The following is a 23,359-nucleotide window of genomic DNA, read 5'->3' as shown; positions in this document are numbered from 1 at the left end:
GGAATTAAGGAGAAACTTCCTAACAGTGAGGACAATTAACCAGTGGAATAACTTGCCTTCAGAAATTGTGGGTGCTTTATCAATGCAGATTTTTAAGAAGAGACTGGACAGTCACTTGTCTAAAATAGTATAGGGTCACCTGCTTCAGCAGGAGTTTGTACTGGAAGACCTCCAAGGTCCCTTCCAGCTCTATTCTGAATTTGAATTATATGAAAAAAAGATAGTGAAATTAACAAAAAGAGATGTCTGTCTTCAAAGATGTAAACAAATACAGAAAAATAAGGAAAACCTCAAAAATATTTCTGCTCAGGAAGAAAAAACCTATTCTAAAAGACACTAGTCTGTTTCAAAGAGGATCATGAAGACATGGAAAGGGTATATTGATATTCTGAACAATAATATCAAAATCCAAAATATCTTAGAAGTAATAAAAAGATCTTAGAAGATACTAGATCAGCACTTTGGCCATTATCAGATTGGACATTTACTGGAATTGAGAGAATATCCAAATGGCAAACAACAGAAAAAAATACACTGGACTGGAATAAGTCTATATGAATACTAAAGAAAGGAGACTTAACAATATTGTGTGAAAATTACCACACATATAGTTAATTTAAATGCTAGCAAAATAATGCTTAGGATCATCCAACATCCGTACATGGAAAAGGAAATGCCAAATATTCAAGGTTTTGGGCAGATCTTGGTATGTGCATGTATTACCTCTTCTGCGGGAGCTGTATTGGTTACCGATTTGCTTCCGGATGCAATTCAAGGTGCTGTTTGTCACCTTTAAAGCCCTTGATGGCTTGGGATCAGGTTATCTGAGGGACCGTGTTGCCAGTCTCATCTACCCAACCCACTAGAGTGGGGAGGCAAGGAACATTGCGGGCCCTGTCCCTTAAGGAGTTACATCTGGCAGGACCAGAAGAAGGGCCTTCTCCGTGGTGGCTCCCTCCCTTTGGAACATCATCCATCCAGAAATTAGACTGGCCCCCACTCTAACACTCTCTTGGCAGAACCTCTCTTGGTTCTGCCAGTGGGCCTGGGGAACCCAGAGTGGGATGGAGCCCATTAAATGGCTGGTATGAATGTGTATTGTCACCAGGGTGGGGGATTATGGGGGTTATTATTTTTATTTTTTATTATTTTTATTTCTTTTATATTGCGTTTTTATCTCTTGTAAACCACCTTGACTTGCTTTGTGTGATTAGCGGCAATATAAATTTTCTAAATAAATAAGTTAGAATTATAAAAGGCCAAGGAGCAAGAGAATTGTTGATACACTCTGGATAATTGAAAAATCAAGGAATACCAAAAAGAGCCAATATATGCTTCTTTATTTAGTCAGTCAATGAATTAAACTGAAATTCATGAATGTGAATATAGACTTGATTGGTTTTTGATTTTTCCATTAGAATCAAGGAACTTATGTGATTTCACAAACATCTCTATAATATTGTATGAATGTTCAGAGTCTTAAAAACACACTCAGCTTCCAAAATAGATGACCGAGACAACTGCAGTAAACAGTCTGAAAGAATGACAGACACTAGTCTTGCTGCTATCCATCCCTGTCACCCATAGAATCTCATTTCTGAGGTAATGCCTATGCACATACTCAATTATAAATTGCTGAAACTTCACAGACATCATCCCCTTTCCAAGAAAAAAAAATGAACAGGTCCTTGAAAATAGTGGACCATGTGATCAAACAGCAATGCCAGACCTTCCCTCCTATCATCAGCAGCAAGGACAGACAGCATCAGCTTTCATGTTGCACTTAACTTGAAAAATAGCATATCTGCTAGTGGGACAGAGTCAAACAAGGCCAGCACAGAAATCTAAAAGCAAATAATTTGCCATAGCCATGATTATTTTTCTGACTGAAGACCTGCTGATTTTCTAGCAAGGAAGGTAGCCAACAACAGCAACTTCAGCAAAGTAACAACAATAATAGCAAGTAGATCTTCCCTGTAACCTCCTTCTGGACTGAATCTTTAGGTTGTTTGGAAAGTAAGGCTAACCCCTACCAAAAATCATCTTAAGGGATTATTCCGGTTTTTGTCTTATTTAATTGTGAAAAGCAGTTTGAATTTTCCAGCACCTACCATGCAATTGATGTCCTGCATTATAACTATTTTACATTCCAAAGCACAACATTTTCTCCCATCTCAGTGTAGCAGTCTTTTATAAAAGCAAAAGTGACAAACACCCTAACTGTGGATATCATAGCATGAGAGAAAAGCGGAGAGAGAGAGAGAGGCGGAGAGAGAGAGGTGGAGAGAGAGAGAGAGAGAGAGAGAGAGAGAGAGTTAAATCCTAGAAACATTCCTATGTAGAATTAAGCAAAAGGTTTACAGAACTTCGGAGCCATTTTTTTTCTTTTAATTTTTTTTATTATTATTATTATTTTTTATTATTATTATTATTTTAAAATTTCCATTTATACATTGAACAGTGTGTTGTCTAGGTATACAAGTATTAAAATATAATAATCATCACATTCATAATAATCTTATCAAAATACAATCATATACTAGGAAATAGCAATCAAAATATTAAAAATAGTATTACCCACATTAACATTAGTTATATAACAATCAAAGTATTTTCTAATCCATTATAAATCTTGCTCACATTATCCACATATTCTCATATTTCCAACTTTCTAACCTCTGTTTTTATCAGCTAACCATTGGTAAAATAAGTCCCATGTCATATAATAGTCCGTTCTTCTTTTTCTCTAATTTTTAACGTTAACCTATCCATTTCTGCGCATTCCAGTATTTTTTTAATTATATTCTCCTCTGAAGGAGTTTCTTCATTTTTCTAAAATTGTGCATATACTATCCTAGCTGCTGTTAAAATATGTAAAACTAAATAAGTATTATCTTTATTGTAATTTCCTGGTAACATGCCCAGTAAGAATATCTCTGGTTTTAGATCTATATGTTGTTTTGTCATTGTTTCTAACCATACATGTATTTTATTTCAATATGTTTTTGCTTTGGGACATGTCCACCACATGTGGTAATACGAACCTGGTATTTGATTGCATTTCCAACATTTAGCAGATTTATCTTTATACATATTCGCTAGTCTAGCAGGTGAAAGGTGCCATCTGTAGAACATTTTATAAAGATTTTCTTTATATGCTGTTGACGTTGTAAGTTTATAGTTTCTGTGCCACAGTTTCTGCCATTTATCTAATTCTATTGTATAGCCAAAATTTTTAGCCCATATTACCATTGTCTCCTTTACTTGTTCTTCTTCCAATTTAGTACTTAATAAATAATTGTATATCCTTTTAATTAATTTCTCATCTATCTCCATTAGAATCTGATCCAATTCAGTTGGTTCTTTATAAAAGCCATATAACTTCCTGTCTTTTTCATATCTGGATTGTATCTGTAACTGTGGCCATGAACTTGGTAGCAATTTTCTATCTCACTTCTGTGTATGTGTGTCAGTGTGCATGAAAAATGCCAAAATGCTCCATATTTTTACATGCAATTACATTCAACACTACTTCCTCCCCACCCTCCCCCTACTTTGCATCCTCTCCCTACTTACTATTGAATATTGTTATGGTTTTAGTAAATGGCCTAGATGAGAATGTACAAAAAAATTAAATCCAGGCTAGTTCAGGGTATTCAAAAGATTAGTCTCAGGGACTGGGATTCAACTTGTTTTAGATGAAGTTGAATTCTGCCAACACAGAACTACTTCCATTTCAAATTCAAGCTATTGAAATAGAGCAGTTTCTTAACCACAGCAATTTTAAAATATGTGAATTTCAATTCCCATAATTCCACAGCTAGGAAATCCATACAAAGTCACCAAGTTTGATAAGCATTGAGTTAGAATCGTTAAATTATTCATGCTTCTTGGATTTACCAGCTAAACGATGGCAAAGCATAATTATTTTTATGGAAATTAGCGTTATTTTCAGTATGTTTACAAATTATTTTGTTAAGTTTTTGTAAAGTGAAGTGTTAATACCACTTTACAATGCCTTGGTAGGGCCACACTTGAAATACTGCATCCAGTTCTGGTCACCGCGATGTAAAAAAAGAGTACAAAGAAGAGCAACAAAGATGATTAGGGGACTGGAGGCTAAAGCATATAAGGAACAGCTGCTGGAATTGGGTATGTCTAGTTTAACGAAGAGAAGGATGAGGGGGGACATGATAGCAGTGTTCCAGTATCTCTGGGGCTGCCACAAAGAAGAGGGAGTCAAGCTATTTTTCAAAGTGCCTGAAGGCAAGACAAGAAGCAACGGATGGAAACTAATCAAGGAGAGACTAAGGAGAAACTTCCTGACAGTTAGAACTATTAACCAATGGAACAACCTGTCTCCAGAAGCAGTGAATGCTCCAACACTGGAAGTTTTTAAGAAGAGACTGGACAGTCATTTGTTCGAAATGGTATAGGGTTTTCTGCCTGAGCAGGCGGTTGGATTAGATCAGGGCTTTTCAACCAGTGGTATGGGTACCACCTGTGGTACATTGGTACCTGGCAGATGGTACGCGACCATCCTAGAAAAGTGGTAGCAGGGAAGAGGAATGAGCTGAACCAGTGGCAGCACCGCACAAGCCTGAGCGAGAGATGGCTGGAGCTGCAGGGCTGTCAGGGCTCAGCGGAAGTGCCAGGATCAGTGCCGCTTTCCAGCTGATCAGTGCTTCTTCAGGACTGTCAGGGCTCAGTGGGAGCACCAGGATCAGCGCCAGGCTCCAGCTGGAGCTCAGCGCTGATCCTGGTGCTTCTGCTGAGCCCTGAAGAAGCACCAATCAGCTGGAAAGCAGCACTGATCCTGGTGCTTCTGCTGAGCCCAGAAGAAGCGCTGATCAGCTGGAATGTTGAAGCATCTTCATGGTCTTGTGATTTACATTCAGATTCTTGGCAACTGATTCATATTTATCATGGTCACAGTGTCCTAGGTTCATGTGAAGTGACCAAAACCTGCTGCAACCACCCAGCAGGCAGAGGGAATAAAAATCAATCACCCCCCCACCCCACCCCCGCTGCCAATCCTCAACAGAAATGCTCACAACAATGAAAACCTCGGACAGGAGGAAGAGTGCCGCCGGGCGGGCAGGCAGGTGTCTTGCTCGGCTGTGCCTTGGGGGGCACTTTTTTCAGTGCCATTGTAACTTTGAACAGTCACTAAGCGAACTGTTGTAAGTCGAGGACTACCTGTACTTTATCACTTTTTTCCTTTTTTTTTTTTGGTCATCAAGTTTTTGACACCTTGCTAGGCAACTGATGGTACTTGGATATTGCCATATCCTAAAAGTGGTACAATGGGTGAAAAGGTTGAAAAGCCCTGGATTAGATGACCTCCAAGGTCCCTTCCAACTTCTTCTTCTTCTTCTTCTTCTTCTTCTTCTTCTTCTTCTTCTTCTTCTTCTTCTTCTTCTCCTTCTCCTTCTCCTTCTCCTTCTCCTTCTCCTTCTTCTTCTTCTTCTTCTTCTTCTTCTTCTTCTTCTTATTATTATTATTATTATTATTATTATTATTATTATTATTATTATTATTATTATTATTATTATTATTATTATTATTATTATTATTATTATTTGACAACCCATCACACAGGAAGTTTGTGTCACTAGGACCCTCTTGGCACTGAGGACACACAGCTCTCATAGCATAACACTTCTTTTCTAATCTGTCTTTGTAAATGTCTATATTATATTTATATGTATAATGTATACATATAAATATACATTTATATGTATAATGTTGACTTGACTTCTGTAGCAGAACTAAAATTGGGAGAAACCATGTCCTTAAAAAAGCTATCGTTGTTGCCATTCTTTTAATATATTTATTAAAGCAAGACATGTTTTTTAAAAATACACTAAAGCAGGGGTCCCCAACCTCTGGTCCGTGGACCAGCACCGCACCATGGCATGCCAGCAACTGTGCTGCACAAACAAGCAAAGCCCCATCCACAACATGCAGGCAGCACACAAAACCACGTACCTTCCGGTCTGTGGAAAAATCTCTCTCCAAGGAACTGGTCCATGGTGCCCAAAAGGTTGGGGACCTCTGCTTTAGTGAAAGAGAGCCTTTGAATTTTGGGGATCTTCCTTGCATCCTTTTATCACAATTCTAGTCAGAAAGCTAATATTTGAATGTCTAATTAAAATAATTTACTAAAAGTTAATAAGATTCTATCTGAACTGGAAGTAACAATTTCTTGGATAAAATCATGTAGTAAGTGGTTTAAAATAGTTATAAAATATCAAGAAGAACCCTTCTTCCAGTACTAAGCCAAGGTCATTTCAGTTCGTTCAAAGAAGGTATTTTGTAAGTTGTTGGTTTTTTTTTTAAGCTTAAATCTTAAAAGGCTATTAGCACTATGAAGACCTTAGCAGATCTCACAATTTAAAACCACAGAGAATTCTGGGATGAGGACATTACAATGAAAATTCTTCTATGTATTGTAGGAAATTAATGCAAGTGATTCATTTGTTGGCAGCAATCCCTTTTAGTCATTGTTAAATTGAAACTCTTTGTTGCAGCTCTTAATGGTTCTAGCTTTCAGAGGATATCGAAGTAAGATGCTGGCTTTTACTATCTAGATACTAACTGGAGAAAAAATACATCAGGAAATCACATCATCTGACTTTTCAAATACCTTCTATGTTATAAATGTATGTTTAATAAGAAAACAAAAACAGTCAAACAGCTTCTAACTAGACTTAGTCTTGATTCTCTGGGCCAAATTCCTTTCCATGTATTTGTCCCCTCCATGTTCAGCTTATATTTGAAGAAGCCCTGAAAGGTCAAACTCTGACAAACATTCCTTTCAGAGAACTGAATATACATGGATCAACTATTCAAAACCCTCCTACATGGCTTTTCTGGCACATAGAAAATAATTGTCACTTGATGTCTCCAACTGTAATAGCTAACAGGAGTTTTATAGGTCAAAACATGCATCATCAATTACATTCTTTATACACTGATGAGTGGAGAAGTTGGCAAATTTCATCCTGCCAGCTAAAGACTGTCCTCCTCTCAATTTTTATATAGCTCTGTTTGCAGCAAGGAGGCAAATGCTAATAAGCTAGTTGCTGGGATCATACTTCATACTAAATTACAATGTGTTTTGGTTGCCTTTGGAACAGCAGGGTACATGAACCAAGGAAATGGAAAGTATTCAACAAACTATGGACAAACAAATTATGACTTAGGGCAGTAGCTGGGTTCTGTGAACCCAATTGCAGAACATTCATTGCAAAGGCATGAAACACTAAGCAATATATGATGCTAATCATAGCAAAAGAGCTACCTTGGCTGCTGTTCCAGGTGACATATCAAATTCTAGACTAATGTGTTTATTGGTTGTCTTCAGGATCAGTCAGTGTCTTAGATACCCTTGTGGTAAGCTAGCTGGTTCTCACTTGAAGCTGTAGCTGGACAGCAAACTGAATATTGTCATTCAGGGATAAATGATAAATCATTAGTACACTGTGATTATGTATTAAATACATAATCATAAAGTAACCAAGGCAACTTGGCCAAACCAAAATTTACTTTATGGTGCTGATTCAGATGATTTGCTATTCTTAGACACATTATGGCTTAGTACAGAGGCCTCCAACCTTTTGGGCACCAGGGACCGGTTCTGTGGAGAAAGATTTTTCTGCGGACCAGAGGGGGCATGGTTTCATGTGTTGCCTGCATCCAGCGGATGGAGCTTCACTTGTTTGCGCAGTTTGGTTGCTGGTATGCCATGGCCTGGTGCCGGTCCACGGACCTGGGGTTGGGGACCACTGACTTAGTACATCATGTAAATCACTTTATAATAGTTTAGAAGTTTCTATAATTCATATTTTTATCATATAGTCATATAATACATATATGAATAGTATAATATGGTATATAATGACATCTCAATATACTAGACTTTAATATACTGGTTATTGTTTATTTATTTAGTATCTGGCATATTATACATGGAGTAGCAGTATAAATAAATTCAATTAGATTAGTAGAATCCAATAAAATATAAATGTCAAAAAGACCTATGTTCAAATATGTCTAACCAATGAAGCGCATCATTGTACATATTAAAAAAGTCAGATACTTGACCAGTATATCTTACAGCCAATCACGATGTGATCTACTACATGATGTGAGACCTTGCAGTAACACTGAGGGAAAGATACTATGCCCCAGTTATAAAGACAGTCCATTGCTGACATGGTAGTTCAAAGCCTGATACCTTTTTTATGTGATTGTTTATATGTCTTCCTATAACTGAGCAACCCATTTGGCTTTTCATTAGGAATTTATGTTAAGATTGTTGGGCAGATGTTATGCAAGTGCCAGGAGGGGCTTCCTGGATTTGAGGAGGCTGTCAGCCACCTCCATGTGTTTTTCTTGTACAGCTATGGCCAAATCATCAGTGTATCCAAATTTGTGTCTCCTTGTCGCCGGCATATCTGATATGTATAAGCTGAATAGTGTAGATGCCATAACAGAGCCTTGTGGGAGACCATTATTTAACCTTCTAACCTTACTTATTGTTTCCCATTATTATTGGAAAGGACCCATCACTCAGCATGTTAATTAGCTGACAGAGATTTTTGCAGGGGATAATATGGCATAGTTTGTATAACAACCCGTCCTTCCAAACTGTGCGGTATGCCGCAGTTAGGCTTACGAACACAGCCATGTTTTCACGCCTCATTGGAATCCTGCTTCAATATAGCCTGTTAGGCTTAGCACCTAGTCTACACAGCTCGAGTCTTGTTCTATAGGCAGATGTTCATCTATTTTGGGACCTATCCTGTTTATAATTAATCTTTCCAGGAGTTTGTAGCAGGAGCTCAAAAGGGCAATTGGATGGTAGCTTTCACCTCTGTGTTGTGGTTTGCCAGGAGTGATATTATTTTAGTGTTTTTTTAATTCTGATGGGAGGCAACCATTAGAAACTATGTCTGAGAGGAATTTACCAATCCAATTCCATATGCGCCTCCCGGAGCTTATCAGGAATTCTGGATGAATGCCATGAAAGCCTGGTGCCTTATCAGACTACCAATGGCAGTGTCGATTTCCTTTATAAAGAAGAGACAAGAGTACTCAGAAAGAATTTGGCTTGACCAGTGAAAAGTTGAAAGTGTTTTCTTAATGAAAGTGGAGTGTCCTCTCACCCTTGGAGCTATACATACTGATATATACAATAGACTTCACAGACAACAGACTAAATTCCATACAATTTATATCATTTGCATATCATTAGCTGAATAACTTCACTTGCATAATAACAGAAGTACACAAATGATTATCAACATCTTATAATTGATACAAAATAACTGAGAACATTTTCTCCCAACAAATGGAGATTCATGAAAAAATAGCATCCCCGCTTCCACTTAATCTATTAATATTAAGTTTAATTGTATTTTGCTTACTTGCTCTTAGTTTAATAGTCTCTGTGCCTTTCTGGTGTTTCTTCTGTCTTTGTGTGCACTGCAGGATATCTGGCCTTTTTGCTCCATAGATTATTTTAGAACTTCCCTTTTTCTGTGTCTCTAAGTGAATGTCATATTTCTATTTTATTAACAACAGATGTTTATTAGCAGGGCTTTTTTTGTCATAGAACGCCCAGAACGGACTTCCGGCACCTTTTTTGGATGGAACCTTGTAGGGCAGGCAAGGCGGGTTTTATGACGTGTGTGAGTTCCGGCACCTTTTTTTTTTTTCTTCAAAAAAAGCACTGTTTATTAGGACTAAAAGCTTTTTTCTATATTTAAAAATGTACCTTAAAATGCCTCCTTAACTTTCTCAGGTTCACTCATATGGTACAGAACAAAAAGTTCTGCACTGCTGGCCAAGGCAAGAGTTTCTTGGCTTATGACTGTCACGGCCCAGGACTCAGACTCAAGTCTCTGAATAAGTCTCCAGCTGAACCTATGGAGTATTAACCTCAGCCCAAAAGCCTTGGCAATGCTCTTTCTCTAATTCAGGGCTTTTCAACCTTTTCACCCATTGTACCACTTTTAGGATATGGCAATATCCAAGTACCATCAGTCGCCTAGCAAGGTGTCAAAAACTTGATGACCAAAAAAAAAAGGAAAAAAGTGATAAAGTACAGGTAGTCCTCGACTTACAACAGTTCGCTTAGTGACTGTTCAAAGTTACAATGGCACTGAAAAAAGTGCCCCCCAAGGCACAGCCGAGCAAGACACCTGCCTGCCCACCCAGCAGCGCTCTTCCTCCTGTCCGAGGTTTTCATTGTTGTGAGCATTTCTGTTGAGGATTGGCAACGGGGGTGGGGTGGGGGGTGTTTGTTTTTTATTCCCTCTGCCTGCTGGGTGGTTGCAGCAGGTTTTGGTCACTTCACATGAACCTGGGACACTGTGACCGTCATAAATATGAATCAGTTGCCAAGAATCTGAATGTAAATCACAAGAGCCTGGAGATGCTGCAACATTTCAGTTGATCAGCGCTTCTTCTGGGCTCAGCAGAAGCACCAGGATCAGTGCTGCTTTCCAGCTGATTGGTGCTTCTTCAGGGCTCAGCAGAAGCACCAGGATCAGCGCTGAGCTCCAGCTGGAGCCTGGCGCTGATCCTGGCGCTCCCACTGAGCCCTGACCTGGTGCTTCCGCTGAGCCGTGACAGCCCTGCAGCTCCAGCCATTTCTCGCTCAGGCTTGTGCGGTGCTGCCACTGGTTCAGCTCATTCCCCTCCCCCGCTACCACTTTTCTAGGATGGTCGCGTACCACCTGCCAGGTGCCAATGTACCAGAGGTTGTACCCGTACCACTGGTTGAAAAGCCCTGCTCTAATTTGCTCTATAACTGGCTTATTCAATGCATTTTTTAAAAATGGGACAGAATGTATTTTGGAGAACTTAGTCTTAGAAGCTAGCTAGTCTTAAATTGAATGAGAAGGGATGGGGTGAAACTTAAAAGAAAACCCCTTTTTAAAACAGAAAAAGAGCTCTATTATTTAATATCTGTCTGTCTGTATACATGTACACCAAGTAAACAGTAGTGCTATTAATGCCAGTTCTTCCAAAACAAATTGGAAGAATTAGGTCCCCCATTTGGGGAAGAGGTTTGTTTGACAGGAAGGAAATATTCTTTTGAACATTTAAAAGAGCACTGATTTGCAAGGGAATAAGAACAGGGAACTAATCCTTCTTTTATTCAAGCCATCAACTGAGTCAAATCTGAAAATAAAGGTGCTATAGCGGTTGTCTCAAAGGGAGACAAGAAAATCAAGGACCACTACCATTCCAGCATGGAATCTTATAGTCCCTTACATTAAATTTGTTCTTCTGACAGATCACTGTCAGATCACAGCAATTGCATCCAGAGTGGCTTCTTCTATGCTACATGTTCCTTGAATGACTGCCACTGTTTGTTCCAAAATTCCATAAAGCTAAGTGACAGCTACATAGAAGTGACAGGTCTTTTCTGTTGTTTTGGCTCAGGCAATTATAAAGTAACAATCTGAAAAAGCAACTTCCAATCAAAGCAAGTAAAACAGAACACCCAGCATCCCATTTACCCAGAACAATAGTATCTGTATGGAATAATAATAATAATAATAATAATAATAACAATAACAACAACAACATCAGCGCCAGTCAATTTGAATGTTCAGTTGACTGAGGTTGAAGTCTAATGTATATTATTATTATTATTATTATTATTATTATTATTATTATTATTATTATTATTATTATTATTATTATTATTATTATTATTAATGTTGGAAGGTACCTTGGAGGTCTTCTAGTCCAGTCTCCCCTGCACAGGCAGGAAACCCTATACCATTTCAGACAAATGGTTGTCCAGTCTCTTCTTAAAAACCTCCAGTATACAAAACAAAGAAACCCTATTTTGATTTGAATCCTTGAACAAAGCATCCAAAACATCTTTTGGTTAAAGCATGGACAATCTAAACCATCCATTTCATCTTCTTCTTCTTCTTGTGCCATATCCGTTATCGGACGTTGGCGATCATGTTGGCGATCCTGTTTTTATCAGCAGCTGCACGAAAAAGTGCTGCTGAGTTTTGTCCAAACCAGTCCTTTAGATTTTGAAGCCATGATCCATTTCATGCACAAAGTATTTTGCAAGTCCCTGAATTTATTACAATGTTCAGTTTGTTTGTTTTTAATAAGTCATGCCAAAACAGATAAAAATTACGAGATATAGCTCAAGAACATGACAAAATATATTAACAAAACTGCATTAGAAATATGTTAAACATATTTATCTCTGCATTAACAGAAGGCTACAAATACACAGGGAAAATTAGGACAAAAGCATATTTTAAAATTAGGTTACTTTTCTTTTGCAGTCTTCCAAGATTGCATTCATTTACTGCCCAGATAACTTATTAGCTGCAAAACGCGAGGAAACTTGAGGCGGGGACAGGTGTAAGATGCAACAGGTGTAACACTTCGCGGTGTTATACCAATATTGGGGGGCGACTGTGTAACTGAATATACAATGTTTTTTTATATGGGAACCATGAAGGAGCTGTTGTTTTTACAGAAAACAAAAAAGCTTGTGTATTTTTATTGAAAACATTAAAACTGCCGACTGAATGATTTAAGATAAATTTGCCGGTAAACAGAAGAGGAGACAACGACCGAACGTGGAACTTTCTAAACTAGCCGTCACCATACTACGCATGTCTCGACTCAGCAGGAACAAAGGACCGTTATGCCGTCCGTTAAAGCTGTTGCTTAATGCGCATGCGTAGCTGCTTTTGGAGTAGTTAAAATGGCGGCGCCGGTGGATCTTGAGTTGAAAAAGGTAAAGAAAATGAAAATGGATCGGGAATTGCCTGAAAGTAAGGGGGATTTGGAAGTCGAGTGCGATGCCTGATGATTTCATAGAATATCAGCAAATTCTGCTTGGTGGGCTTATGTGATCCCTCTCCTCTTCCCAGATCTTCACGAATGGTCTCTACGAATTTTTCATATCTGTTTCCCCTCCCCCAGCAATATATATTTGGAAGCATTTTATCTGTGAACCGAATTATGGCAACAATTTGTTTCTCATATGATTCATTTTCTATTTAAGCTAGTGTCGTTGCCTGATGTTTTTATGAGAATGTTTTAAGAAGAATGTTTTGGACGGTAGTTATTTAAATCTTTTGGCTATAAATTTCGTTGTGTATCTAATTCTGAATATAAAAGGAGGAAAGCATTTTTAATGATTCAATTCTATTTCAAAGCTAGTCAGGTGATAGTCAAATTTAAATTAGGTTACTTTTTTATTTATATCTATATAGCAAACCTATAGCTGTAAACATTTTGGTGAGGTGTTGAGATATATTTTGACATTCATATATTTAATCCTACAGAGATTGCATCAAAAATAAAATTAATAAAATTTTAAATCTGTAGTATATGGAGTCAAACCAAGCTAACTTGTCCCAAAGTATAATTCTAACAGTTTCAATATCAAATCAACACATTGATGTTACTGGTCACCTAATGACTCTTTCAACCTGGATCTGTCACCCTTTTCTATTTTTCTTTCTCTGCTGTTTTTTATTAATTGTAATAATTTATAATAGTCTATCACCTTTCTGCAGGAAAAAATATAAGGTGATTATACTTTTGATTTCATCTGTCATTTAGGCTGCATGGAAAATAAGCACATTAGTTAGACTTACAAAACTTTTCATATCTCTTTACACTTTAAATTTTAATATATTTGAATCTTCAGGATCTGCTTTTTTATGTGGAAAAAATAAATTAAGCTATCATAAGGAAATAATCTCCACAGAATGATAAAGCTCACTGAGTCTACACATAGCTGGAGGTTATAAAGCTATTCATACATTGCACTAAGAAATAATATGGTTTTTGCTTGGTACATTGTATGAATTAGGGAATTTGTAGAATGTAGAGCAAATGTACAGCAGAGTGAATAGTACTCACCATTTACCTTGCAGAATTGTTTTTATAATTATATAATGCATAGTAAATATTTTTACCAGTAAACTATGTCCTCAGATCTGTGATGCAGGCCCCCTGTGGACAATTCTCATTTTTTCTCAACATTCCCTGAATTATTTAATCTGATTAAAAAAGTGCTATACCGCAGTGGTGGCGAATCTATGGCACGGGTGCCAGAGGCTGCATTCAGAGCCCTCTCTGTGGGCACGCGCACCATAGGCCCAGTCCTAGGCCTTCTGCTGGGTTTTATAAAACCTTTTTGCTTTAGGCCTCCGCTGCCGTGTGCAAAAAAAAAGGTTCAATCAATTTCTTGCAAAGTTGGAATTGATTGATTGAACTTTTTAGTCCCACCCAGTCTGCCGTTACCACCACAGCCACGCCCTCCCAATGGGCCACATCCAGCCAATGGGCCACACCCACCTGACACCCAACAATGCATAAGTGGGTTTTGGGTTGCAGTTTGGGCATTCGGTCTCTAGAAGGTTCGCCATCACTGCTATACCAGATTACTTATTTGATGATTGGAACAGATTTGTGTCTTGCACGCATACTTGTTTTCACCCAGTATTATTTCTGTTTTTTTCTTTAATATTTTAGATGTTTGGTGCATATTTTACATCTTTAATTTATCTGATGTTTAAATATACAGTACTTCCTGTTGGTAAGAGATTGCAGTAGGGGGGAAAAGAAGTTCTGTTCTATTGCCATTTTAACCATGGTGTCAGCCACTATTCATTAGACTTTCTGAAGTTGTCCTGGCTTTTCTCTTTTAATAAATAGTTAGTTAGATATCTGCTAAAAAAATTAAAATGTGCATTACAGGTGGTCCTTGACTTACAACAGTTCATTTAATGACTGTGCAAAGTTACAGTGGCACTGAAAAAAGTGACTTATGACCATTTTTCACATTCAACCATTGCAGCATCCCTTTGGTCATATGATCAAAATTCAGACGTTTGGCAAGTGACTCATATTTGATAGTTGCAGTGTCCTGAGGTCATGTGACCACCTTTTGTGATATATTCTGACAAAGTAAAAGGGGAAGCCAGATTCACTTAACAACCGTGTTACTAACTTAACTGCAATGATTCACTTAACAACTGTGGCAAGCAATGTGGTTAAAAGGGAAGAAAACTCACTTAAAATGAGTTTCTCACTTAACAACAGAAATGTTGGGCTCAATTGTGGTTGTAAGTCAAGGACAACCTAAATAAAAATCTCAGAGGTTTTTGTGAAGAGTGAAGACTGTTACAGATTTTTTTAAAAAAATTACATTTGTATTGTTCTCCATGTCAGGCATTTTCTGAACTTCAAGCTAAGGTCATTGAAACCCAACAAAAGGTGAAACTGGCAGATATACAAATAGATCAGCTGAACAGAACAAAAAAGCATGCACATCTTACAGACACAGAGATCATGACTTTGGCTGAAGAAACGAGGATGTATGAAGGTATAGGACGAATGTAAGTAATGGCTCTTGTCAATTATCTTATTTACATTCAATTTTCTCATTTTTTTCTGCAGCATTTATACTAAATTTGTATGACAGCCATCCATATTGGAGTTGAATTTAGCATATCATCTGTACAAAGATTAGAGTTTAAACAAATATAATAATTTGTAGAATCATTTATCCTTGCTTTATTTAGTATAATCATGGTTTTGCATGTTGTATGAATTTAGCATGCTTGTCTCATGGTTAAACAGTTATTGGTCTGAGTAGATAATGAGGTGGGATATCAGATTATCTTGAGTGCTTCAAGATTGTTTTAAGCAGAAATAATGTTTAGACAAAAAGTGGAGGGATTTGTTGTCTTTTTTTTTATGTTGTTATAAATCTTGATACATTGTGTTGTTTCATTACAGTGATGTTTATATGATATGGTTAAAGTTTATTGACATTCTATTATTTAGATAGCTTTAGATAGGTTTGCTCACCTCCCACATGTGATTACTTTGATCTTGATCAGTTACCATGCATTTTTATTTTTAAAAAAGTAACAGCTGACCACTTGCAAAGGTGGTGTCAAGGTTCCGATTGACAAACCCAACGAAATAAGCATAGCTGAGAGGATGCAATCTCTAATGCCAAACATTATTGAGCACATAATTTTGGCACGGATGAAAGAAAAACCAGCTCTGGTTAGTTAGCACCAAAATCAATATATTAAAAGTATAGAGCAGGGATGGCGAACCTTTTAGAGACCAAGTGCCCAAACTGCAACCCAAAACCCACTTATGCATCGTCGGGTGCCGGGTGGGTGTGGCCCATTGGGTGGCTGCGGTGGTAACAGCAGACTGGGTGGGACTAAAAAGTTCAATCAATCAATTCCAACTTTGCAAGATTTTTTTTCCCACAAGAAGTTAAAATTGACTGATTGATTGAACCTTTTTTTTTTTGTACACAGTGGCGGAGGCCTAAAGCAAAAAGGTTTTATAAAACCCAGCTGAAGGCATAGGACTGGGGAGTCAGCGCGCGTGCCCACAGAGAGGGCTCTGAGTGCCGCCTCTGGCACTCGTGCCATAGGTTCGCCACCGCTGGCACCCGTGGCATAGGTTCGCCACTCCCTTCCCCCAAATAGTCACATTGTCCAATGAAGTGTCAGACAATTATTATGAGAGAGTGTTTTAGTTCTCAGTAAACAACTCTGAGCGATCTTGGTTCTCATGCCTTGGCAGTCCGATGTCTGAAGCCTGCATTTGATTCTCCCCCCCCCCCCCCCGAATCTGCAGGCAAGTTAAGAAGCAGTAATGGATGCCACAGCATAGGTATTTTTCACAGCTTGACAGGTGGCATGAGTCTTTTAGAGGTGCAAAGTCTGCAAAGGTGGCTATAAAATAGGGACTTTTTTAGATAGTTCCTGACAGCAGTCAGCAGTACCTTCTGTAATACACTTTTCCATGGTTAATGTTACATGTACCTAATGCATGCAGCATCTTTCTGATTTCTATCAGGAAACATATCTATTAACTGCTAAGACAAAGTTTGTTTGTTTTAACTTTGTTTCTAATTCTGGAAATTACTATTTTGCTTTTATACACCTTCGCATTACTTTTCCTCCAGTGTCACAGCACTATCTGTCAGCAATATCCTTTGGATTATACATAGGGCAAACTTTATGCAAAAGAATAGATGCACATATGGCATCCTTTGCAAAACTCAACTTTAGCTTCCAGCCCTCCCCCATAGGTCCATGCCATGAAGTTGGCCTTCATGAATGCCAAAGAGCAGTAGAATTATTTTGTTCTAGGGCAGGGATAGGCAACCATGGCTCTTTTATGACTCGTGGACTTCAACTCCCAGAATTCCTGAGCCAGCATAGCTGGCTCAGGAATTCTGGGAGTTGAAGTCCACGAGTCATAAAAGAGCCAAGGTTGCCTACGCCTGTTCTATGGATTTCTTATAATTGTCAAATCAGTGATAAATCCATTGAGCAAACCAAGTACTTTAAATGTTTTCATAATCATTTGCATTCATCTACTTTCTGAAGTAACCAAATAAGTGACCTCTTTTCAAGAGAACAAGAAGCTGCCAGTGAGCGTACGAGATTTGCAAACTACAAAAACAATAATGCTTGTGGTCCCTGTAGCCATGAGATATTTTAAACTGAATGCCTTACATTTGCTGCTTTGTGTTATGCAATTCTGTGCACCTAAGGACCACTTCTATCCTGTAAGTAATTCAATCCACCTTTTTGAATTTTTGACACATTCTCTGATCCCAGGATCAGCTAGGAAGGTACTCTTTGGGATGGAAAATGGCTGTCTCTCTCTTGAGGCTTGACTGAGACTTTGCCAACTTGCTATATACATATATGCTGTATGGTTGTTTACTAAATAAGCATAAATTAAAACTCAACGACGATAACTTGAATCACAGGTGAACTTAACCAGAATGTTTAGGTTACCGAAAGCACAGTCCCAAATATATAAATTTTCAAAAATATTTCTGATTCGGTTTTCCTTCAAATAAACATTTTAAATGTTTTTGCTCTGTAGTCACTTAGGAATTACAGAATCATAGAAATGGACTGGACTCAAACTTAGTTCTGTGCAGGAATTTATAAATAAATACTCCTGCCTCTTCCATTTTCCCTGCACAACAACCCTGTATGGTGGATTGGGCTGAGAGAAAGTGACTGGCCCAAAGTCATCCAGCCGACTTTCATGCTTAAGGTGAGACTAGAGCTCACAGTCTCTTGGTATCTAGCCTCAGACCTTAACCACTAGACCAAACTAGTTGTCAAGTTTTGAAGCACTATTGGTGCGACGAATACTGCTTCTCAACTTGCCAATGAACTTGGGCTGAGGGGAGAGGTTTGGAATGCAGACTTCAAATATTAAGAAGCCAGACTGTGAGACAGGGACATTACACCAGGTGTCTGGCCAGATCTAGATATGCTTTCTCTTAACAATATTTTTCTACTTGATTGGGCAACATGACCTGACTCAGAGGAAGGAGGGAGAATTCAAAGCTTTTACTATATGGGTTTGGGAGGGGTCTTGCCGGAGCTGGTTTTGCTTTCATTAGTGCCAAAGTGATGTATTCAATAAAATTTTACATTAAGAGATTGGAATGTCTCGAAGGTGTTTGCTTGGTTGGCTTCGTCATTCAGAACCTTGACACTAGTTCTATTAAAGCATCTCTCATTTGGCCTCTTCTCCCCAGGCAAGGGAAGTCTGCACTTCTGTAAGGAATTGGTTCTGTACCATTACCATGATGAAGTGCCTAATATTCAAGTGGAATTTGCTTTCTTGTAATTCAAAACTGTTGCTTTGTGTTTTGCTCTCTGGAATAATAGGGCAGGTAATACTTCCTCAATGTGATCTTTCCTCAGGTATTAGAAGGATATTATCATAGACATTCTCTGTCATATTTTCTTAAAACTACTCTGATTTTTTTTGTTATAAGATTTGGTTTCTAGTATTCTGTCATTCTGTTTATTTGCATCTGTTTGAATTTGTCTGAATCCCTTTTAACAGGTGGTGCTAAAACTAGATAGTACTTAATATAGGATCTGACTAGAGCAGAAGAGAATGGAAATATTTACGTCCCTTAATTTGGGTAGTTTAATTTTATTGATGTGAGCCAATCCTGTATTTCAATTTTTTTGCAGCAATGATTTATATTTCTCTTGTTCTTCCTTTGAGCTATCTTTCATTTTTTTTTAACCAAACCAAGTATTCCCCATTCTGTAATTGCAGATTTGGTTTCTTTTTTTCCCCTAATATTGCATATGTCTGTTAAATTTAATGTTATTTTCAGATAGAATCATGTTTCTGTCTGCTAGATTAATTATTTCTTAACATTTGTTATGTCCTGACTTTTAGGATAGCAATCCTTCTAAAGCAGCTTGCAAATAATATAGTTTTGTAAATAAATCTACAATAAATATTATGCAAAGCCAAATAAATATTTCTAAAATCTTTTCTGTGAATAGCTGGTCCTAATAGCCTGTTGATTTGTTAAAGGTAAGGAAAGAATCCATTTGAGCAGGCTTAATAGATGCTTGTCGCATATCACCCCTCTCTCTTCATGGCTAGTTTCTGCCAGGACTCCTACCTCTTGTTATTCTGTTTATAAGAAAGTCTTTTTTTAAAATTATGTGTTTAGTTACCCTTTTCTTAAGTTTCCTTAACTATTTCCTGCCTTTATTTTTTCATCAGTAACAGCTAATATATTTAATAATCCTTTATTCTCCTATTTTCCTCACACAACAGCAACCCTGTGAGGTGAGTTGGACTGATAATGACTGGCCCAAAGTTACCAAGCTAATTTTCCTGGCTAAAGTAGGATTAGAACTCACAATCTCCTGGTTTCTAGCCTGGTGCCTTAACCATTGTACTGAACTGACTCTTCTCCAAAGTGCCCACTATATGCTGACTGCCAGGAGTTCAATCCTCACCAGCTCAAGGTTACTCAGCCTTCCATCCTTCTGAGGTTGGTAAAATGAGGGTGCAGATTGTTGGGAGGGGAAATATGCTGACTTTGTAAACCGTTTGGAGAGAGCTGTAAAGTACTGTGAAGCGGTATATAAGTCTAAGTGCTATTGCCATTTCCACTATATATAATTATTGTTCCATCTTTGTTAAATTCCCCTTGTTCCATCATCTAAATGAGAAAATTTACAGCAAGCCAAGTCTGAAAGTTAGACACTAGGCTTGCAATATTTGTCTCCCAAAAGATGTCAGGATATTTCACTTGAACTGGATATGTCGTTGAAAGATCTGCACTTTGCAAAATAACTTGCCCCATCCTGAATGAAGGTAGGCCTTGATGGACAATGAGCCTTGGTAATGGCTTTGTAACACTGCTAGCAGAATACTTCATACACAAGCTTATCTGGCCAGAGAGATCATATAGAATGCATTAGATTTTCACATAAGCATCTGAAAGTCACTATTGGGAACAACTTTTTGGCAGGTGAAAAAAGAACAGGCTGTTCTGTCTGATTGAAAGACAAATAGAAACACAGAAGTTGAGGTGGCCTAGATCTGAAAATGCACAAGACAGTTAAGATAAAATTTTATTTATTTAAAAGATTTGTATAGTACCCATTTTATGTATCATACCTCTGGGCAGCTTACAATAGTAATAAAACAATAACACATCTAAAAGCAACATAAACATTTTATTGTGCTTTCCAAAACACATATCCCTCATATCCAACAAGGACACATTATCCTAATTCTTGTGGGAAAATCCAGAACTTCAGGAGTTTTTGGAACGCCAAACAAGTAGTAGTCTCTCAAATCTTGTGGAAGAATGTTACTGAGAAGGTGTGTTGGCTTGGCTTGTTAGATGGCAACATTTAAGAAAAAGGGCCTGGAGCATGCCCACTGTGTTGACCTAGTAAAATATGTAGATACCTTTAGGAAAAGTCATTCTGGCCATTAACCTGGTCCTAGGCCATGTAAGATTTTAAAGATGATAACCAGCACCTGATATTGCACCTGTAAAAGAACTGGAAGCCAATGCACATGACAAATCATGGGGAGCCCAAAACTGTGCCACTCATTCTGGACCAATTATAATTTCTGGATAGTTTTCAAGGGCAGCCTCATATAAAGTATATTGCAGTAATCCAACCAGGAAGTGACCAGGGCATGAGTGACCATGAACAAGGCCTCCCAGGCTGGGAATAACCTCAATTGGTACACAAGATAAATCTATTCAAAGGCCCTTTGACACATCCAACTTTTGCGCCACTTCTGTCTGGGGCAAAAGTCAAAGATAATACTTCACCAGATTCATAGCACAGATGGGAACAATTCTTAAACATCCTTATCATGACTTCTTCCTGAACAAATAGCCAAAACTAGCAAATCATTAGTTCAATTAGTACAGCTCATAGATAATACCAAGAATCCATTTCTCTAGGTCAGACATGTCAAACTCGTGACATCACGTGACGTCGCGCAACGTATCGGGACAGTTTTGCCATTGCCGGCAATGGGGTGGGCGCGGCTTCCGTGTGACGCGTCTGGCTTGCGGGCTGGCAGTTTGACACCCCTGCTCTAGGTGTTCAATTGAGGCTTTCTCCAAGTGCATAAGGTTGCTTCTACAACGCACATTTTGTGCACTTGGCAGTAACTTTGTAAAACTCAGCATCACCAGAATTCTAGAATTAGCTTCCCTTAACTGAACAATTAAATGAACCTTTAAATTTTTTTTGATTCTGAGCTTTAATTTTTTAACAATATTTATTTTAGAAAACTCATATACTGTATTGCTGCATTCCAAAATTATTCTTTGTTATTTACAATAAGAATAAGAATAACATACAAATTAAAAACTCTATTAAAAATCAAGAAATACAAACAGAAACTCCCACTTAATTGCAAGCATCACTCACATTTCTCACACTCTTTTTGCAGCCTGTTCACATTCTGTAGGCCATAGGTATTTTCATTATTTGGATGAATTCAAATGAATTCTGTTCATTATCCACATATTCCGAGCGTGTACCAGAAACATCTGCAGAGAATCCAGATAGGGCATAACACATTTTACACATTCATCATAGTACTCAAATTAAAAAGCTGATGTCAGTTCACAAATAATCCAAGTAGCAAAACTTGACTTTAGTGTATATGCTTATATCGGGCTACATAAGTCTTTCAAAAGAAATGAACTAACTGAATTAAAATGTACTGGCAAAAAGCCAAAATGCTGGACTGTCTTCTGAGTAACAGATACTGCTTGCATACAACATAGACTAATTTATCATCCTCTACTTTGTATTTCTGGCTTTCCTTTTATGAAGCTGCAAATAGGTTTTGTTGAAAATATCCCTATCAAACTTAAATATCGGAAGATAGCGCACAAAATTATGTTACTGTTAGATAGTGATTGGTAAATTGATGAAGAAATATCTGACAGGAGGATTTTAATGTACATAGTTTCTCAGAATCTATTTCTGAAACTTGTATCAGATTCAGTTATAAACCTCATGTTACATTGAAAATGCTTTGTTCCTATGTAAGTATGTATCTAATTGCCCTGTATATTCTTTTTTTATGATGTTCAAAGAGTCTAATTGTACTAAACTTTTGCTGGAGATTGCTAATGCTATGTGCTTTATTATGTGAACATCAGAAACATTTGTGCAGTTTAATTTCTCTATTTTTAAATTGAAAGACCAAAGCAAATCTTTATGCCTTAATATGATATATGCTCCATTTCAAATTTGTGCTATAGGAATCTGGTACTTAAGCAATAGCTTTGCTGTTTGTAAAGCTAAAATTGTACTAAATGTTTCCTAAAATTTGACTTGATATAAAAAAATCAATCTCTCTGTCTCTCTTTCCCTCACCACCACCCCCAAACATAGATTTGGAATGGAACTAAACATCTGACTAGGAAAACAGGAGAGCAACAACATAGCCAGTAAATGGTTTGTTATCTATGAGATACAAAGGAGTAATAACAATTCTCCATGTTTAAATTCAAAATGCCAATAAGATTAAGTCATTGTTTAGTGATCAGAATTGAGACTGGCAAAGAGATTGCTGAGTGAAACTGCAGGTTATGATTTTACTTCAGCTTTCCTTTGCTTTACAGACCTACAAAGATCATAGATGCAAGGAATGGGTCATAAAGTTACTTTTCATCACTGTTGTAACTGAGAATGGTCATTAAATGAGGACTACCTATAAATGGAGGTTGGCATATTTTTCCTTAACATTAATTATGAAGTTTCAGCTACACCTGAGTATTTTGAAGTTAACTGATACCAATGTGAAAGAGATACTCAAAATCATAGCACTGAAAAGACCAATTACATCACTAATACAAACACCTTCTTGCATTAATCCAAATTAAAGCACCCATAACAATTGTCCAGCCTCTGAATACAGTGGTACCTTAGTACTCAACTGCTTGGAAGCTCAATGCATTTCACACAAA

General features: G+C 37.6%; 1 protein-coding gene across 2 annotated transcripts in view; it reads left to right on the top strand.

Annotated features, from left to right (window-relative positions):
• The first annotated feature begins 12,730 nt into the window (after positions 1-12,730).
• PFDN1 (prefoldin subunit 1) overlaps positions 12,731-23,359 on the top strand; it is a 46,135-nt gene continuing 35,506 nt past the window's right edge. The window contains exons 1-2 of one of the 2 annotated variants that reach the window (XM_015812157.1): positions 12,731-12,796; positions 15,247-15,413. In XM_015812157.1, the coding sequence (XP_015667643.1) occupies positions 12,764-12,796; positions 15,247-15,413 (200 nt within the window). In that variant the 5' untranslated portion in view covers positions 12,731-12,763. Of the gene's footprint in view, positions 12,797-12,825; positions 12,946-15,246; positions 15,414-23,359 lie in introns of those variants that run through there. The other variant, XM_015812158.1, reaches the window with a different exon arrangement.

The sequence above is a fragment of the Protobothrops mucrosquamatus genome, unplaced genomic scaffold, assembly GCF_001527695.2.
Source record: "Protobothrops mucrosquamatus isolate PMUCROS unplaced genomic scaffold, P.Mucros_1.0 scaffold71, whole genome shotgun sequence".
Lineage (NCBI taxonomy): Eukaryota > Metazoa > Chordata > Lepidosauria > Squamata > Viperidae > Protobothrops > Protobothrops mucrosquamatus.
This window is presented reverse-complemented; position numbering and strand designations above follow the sequence as displayed.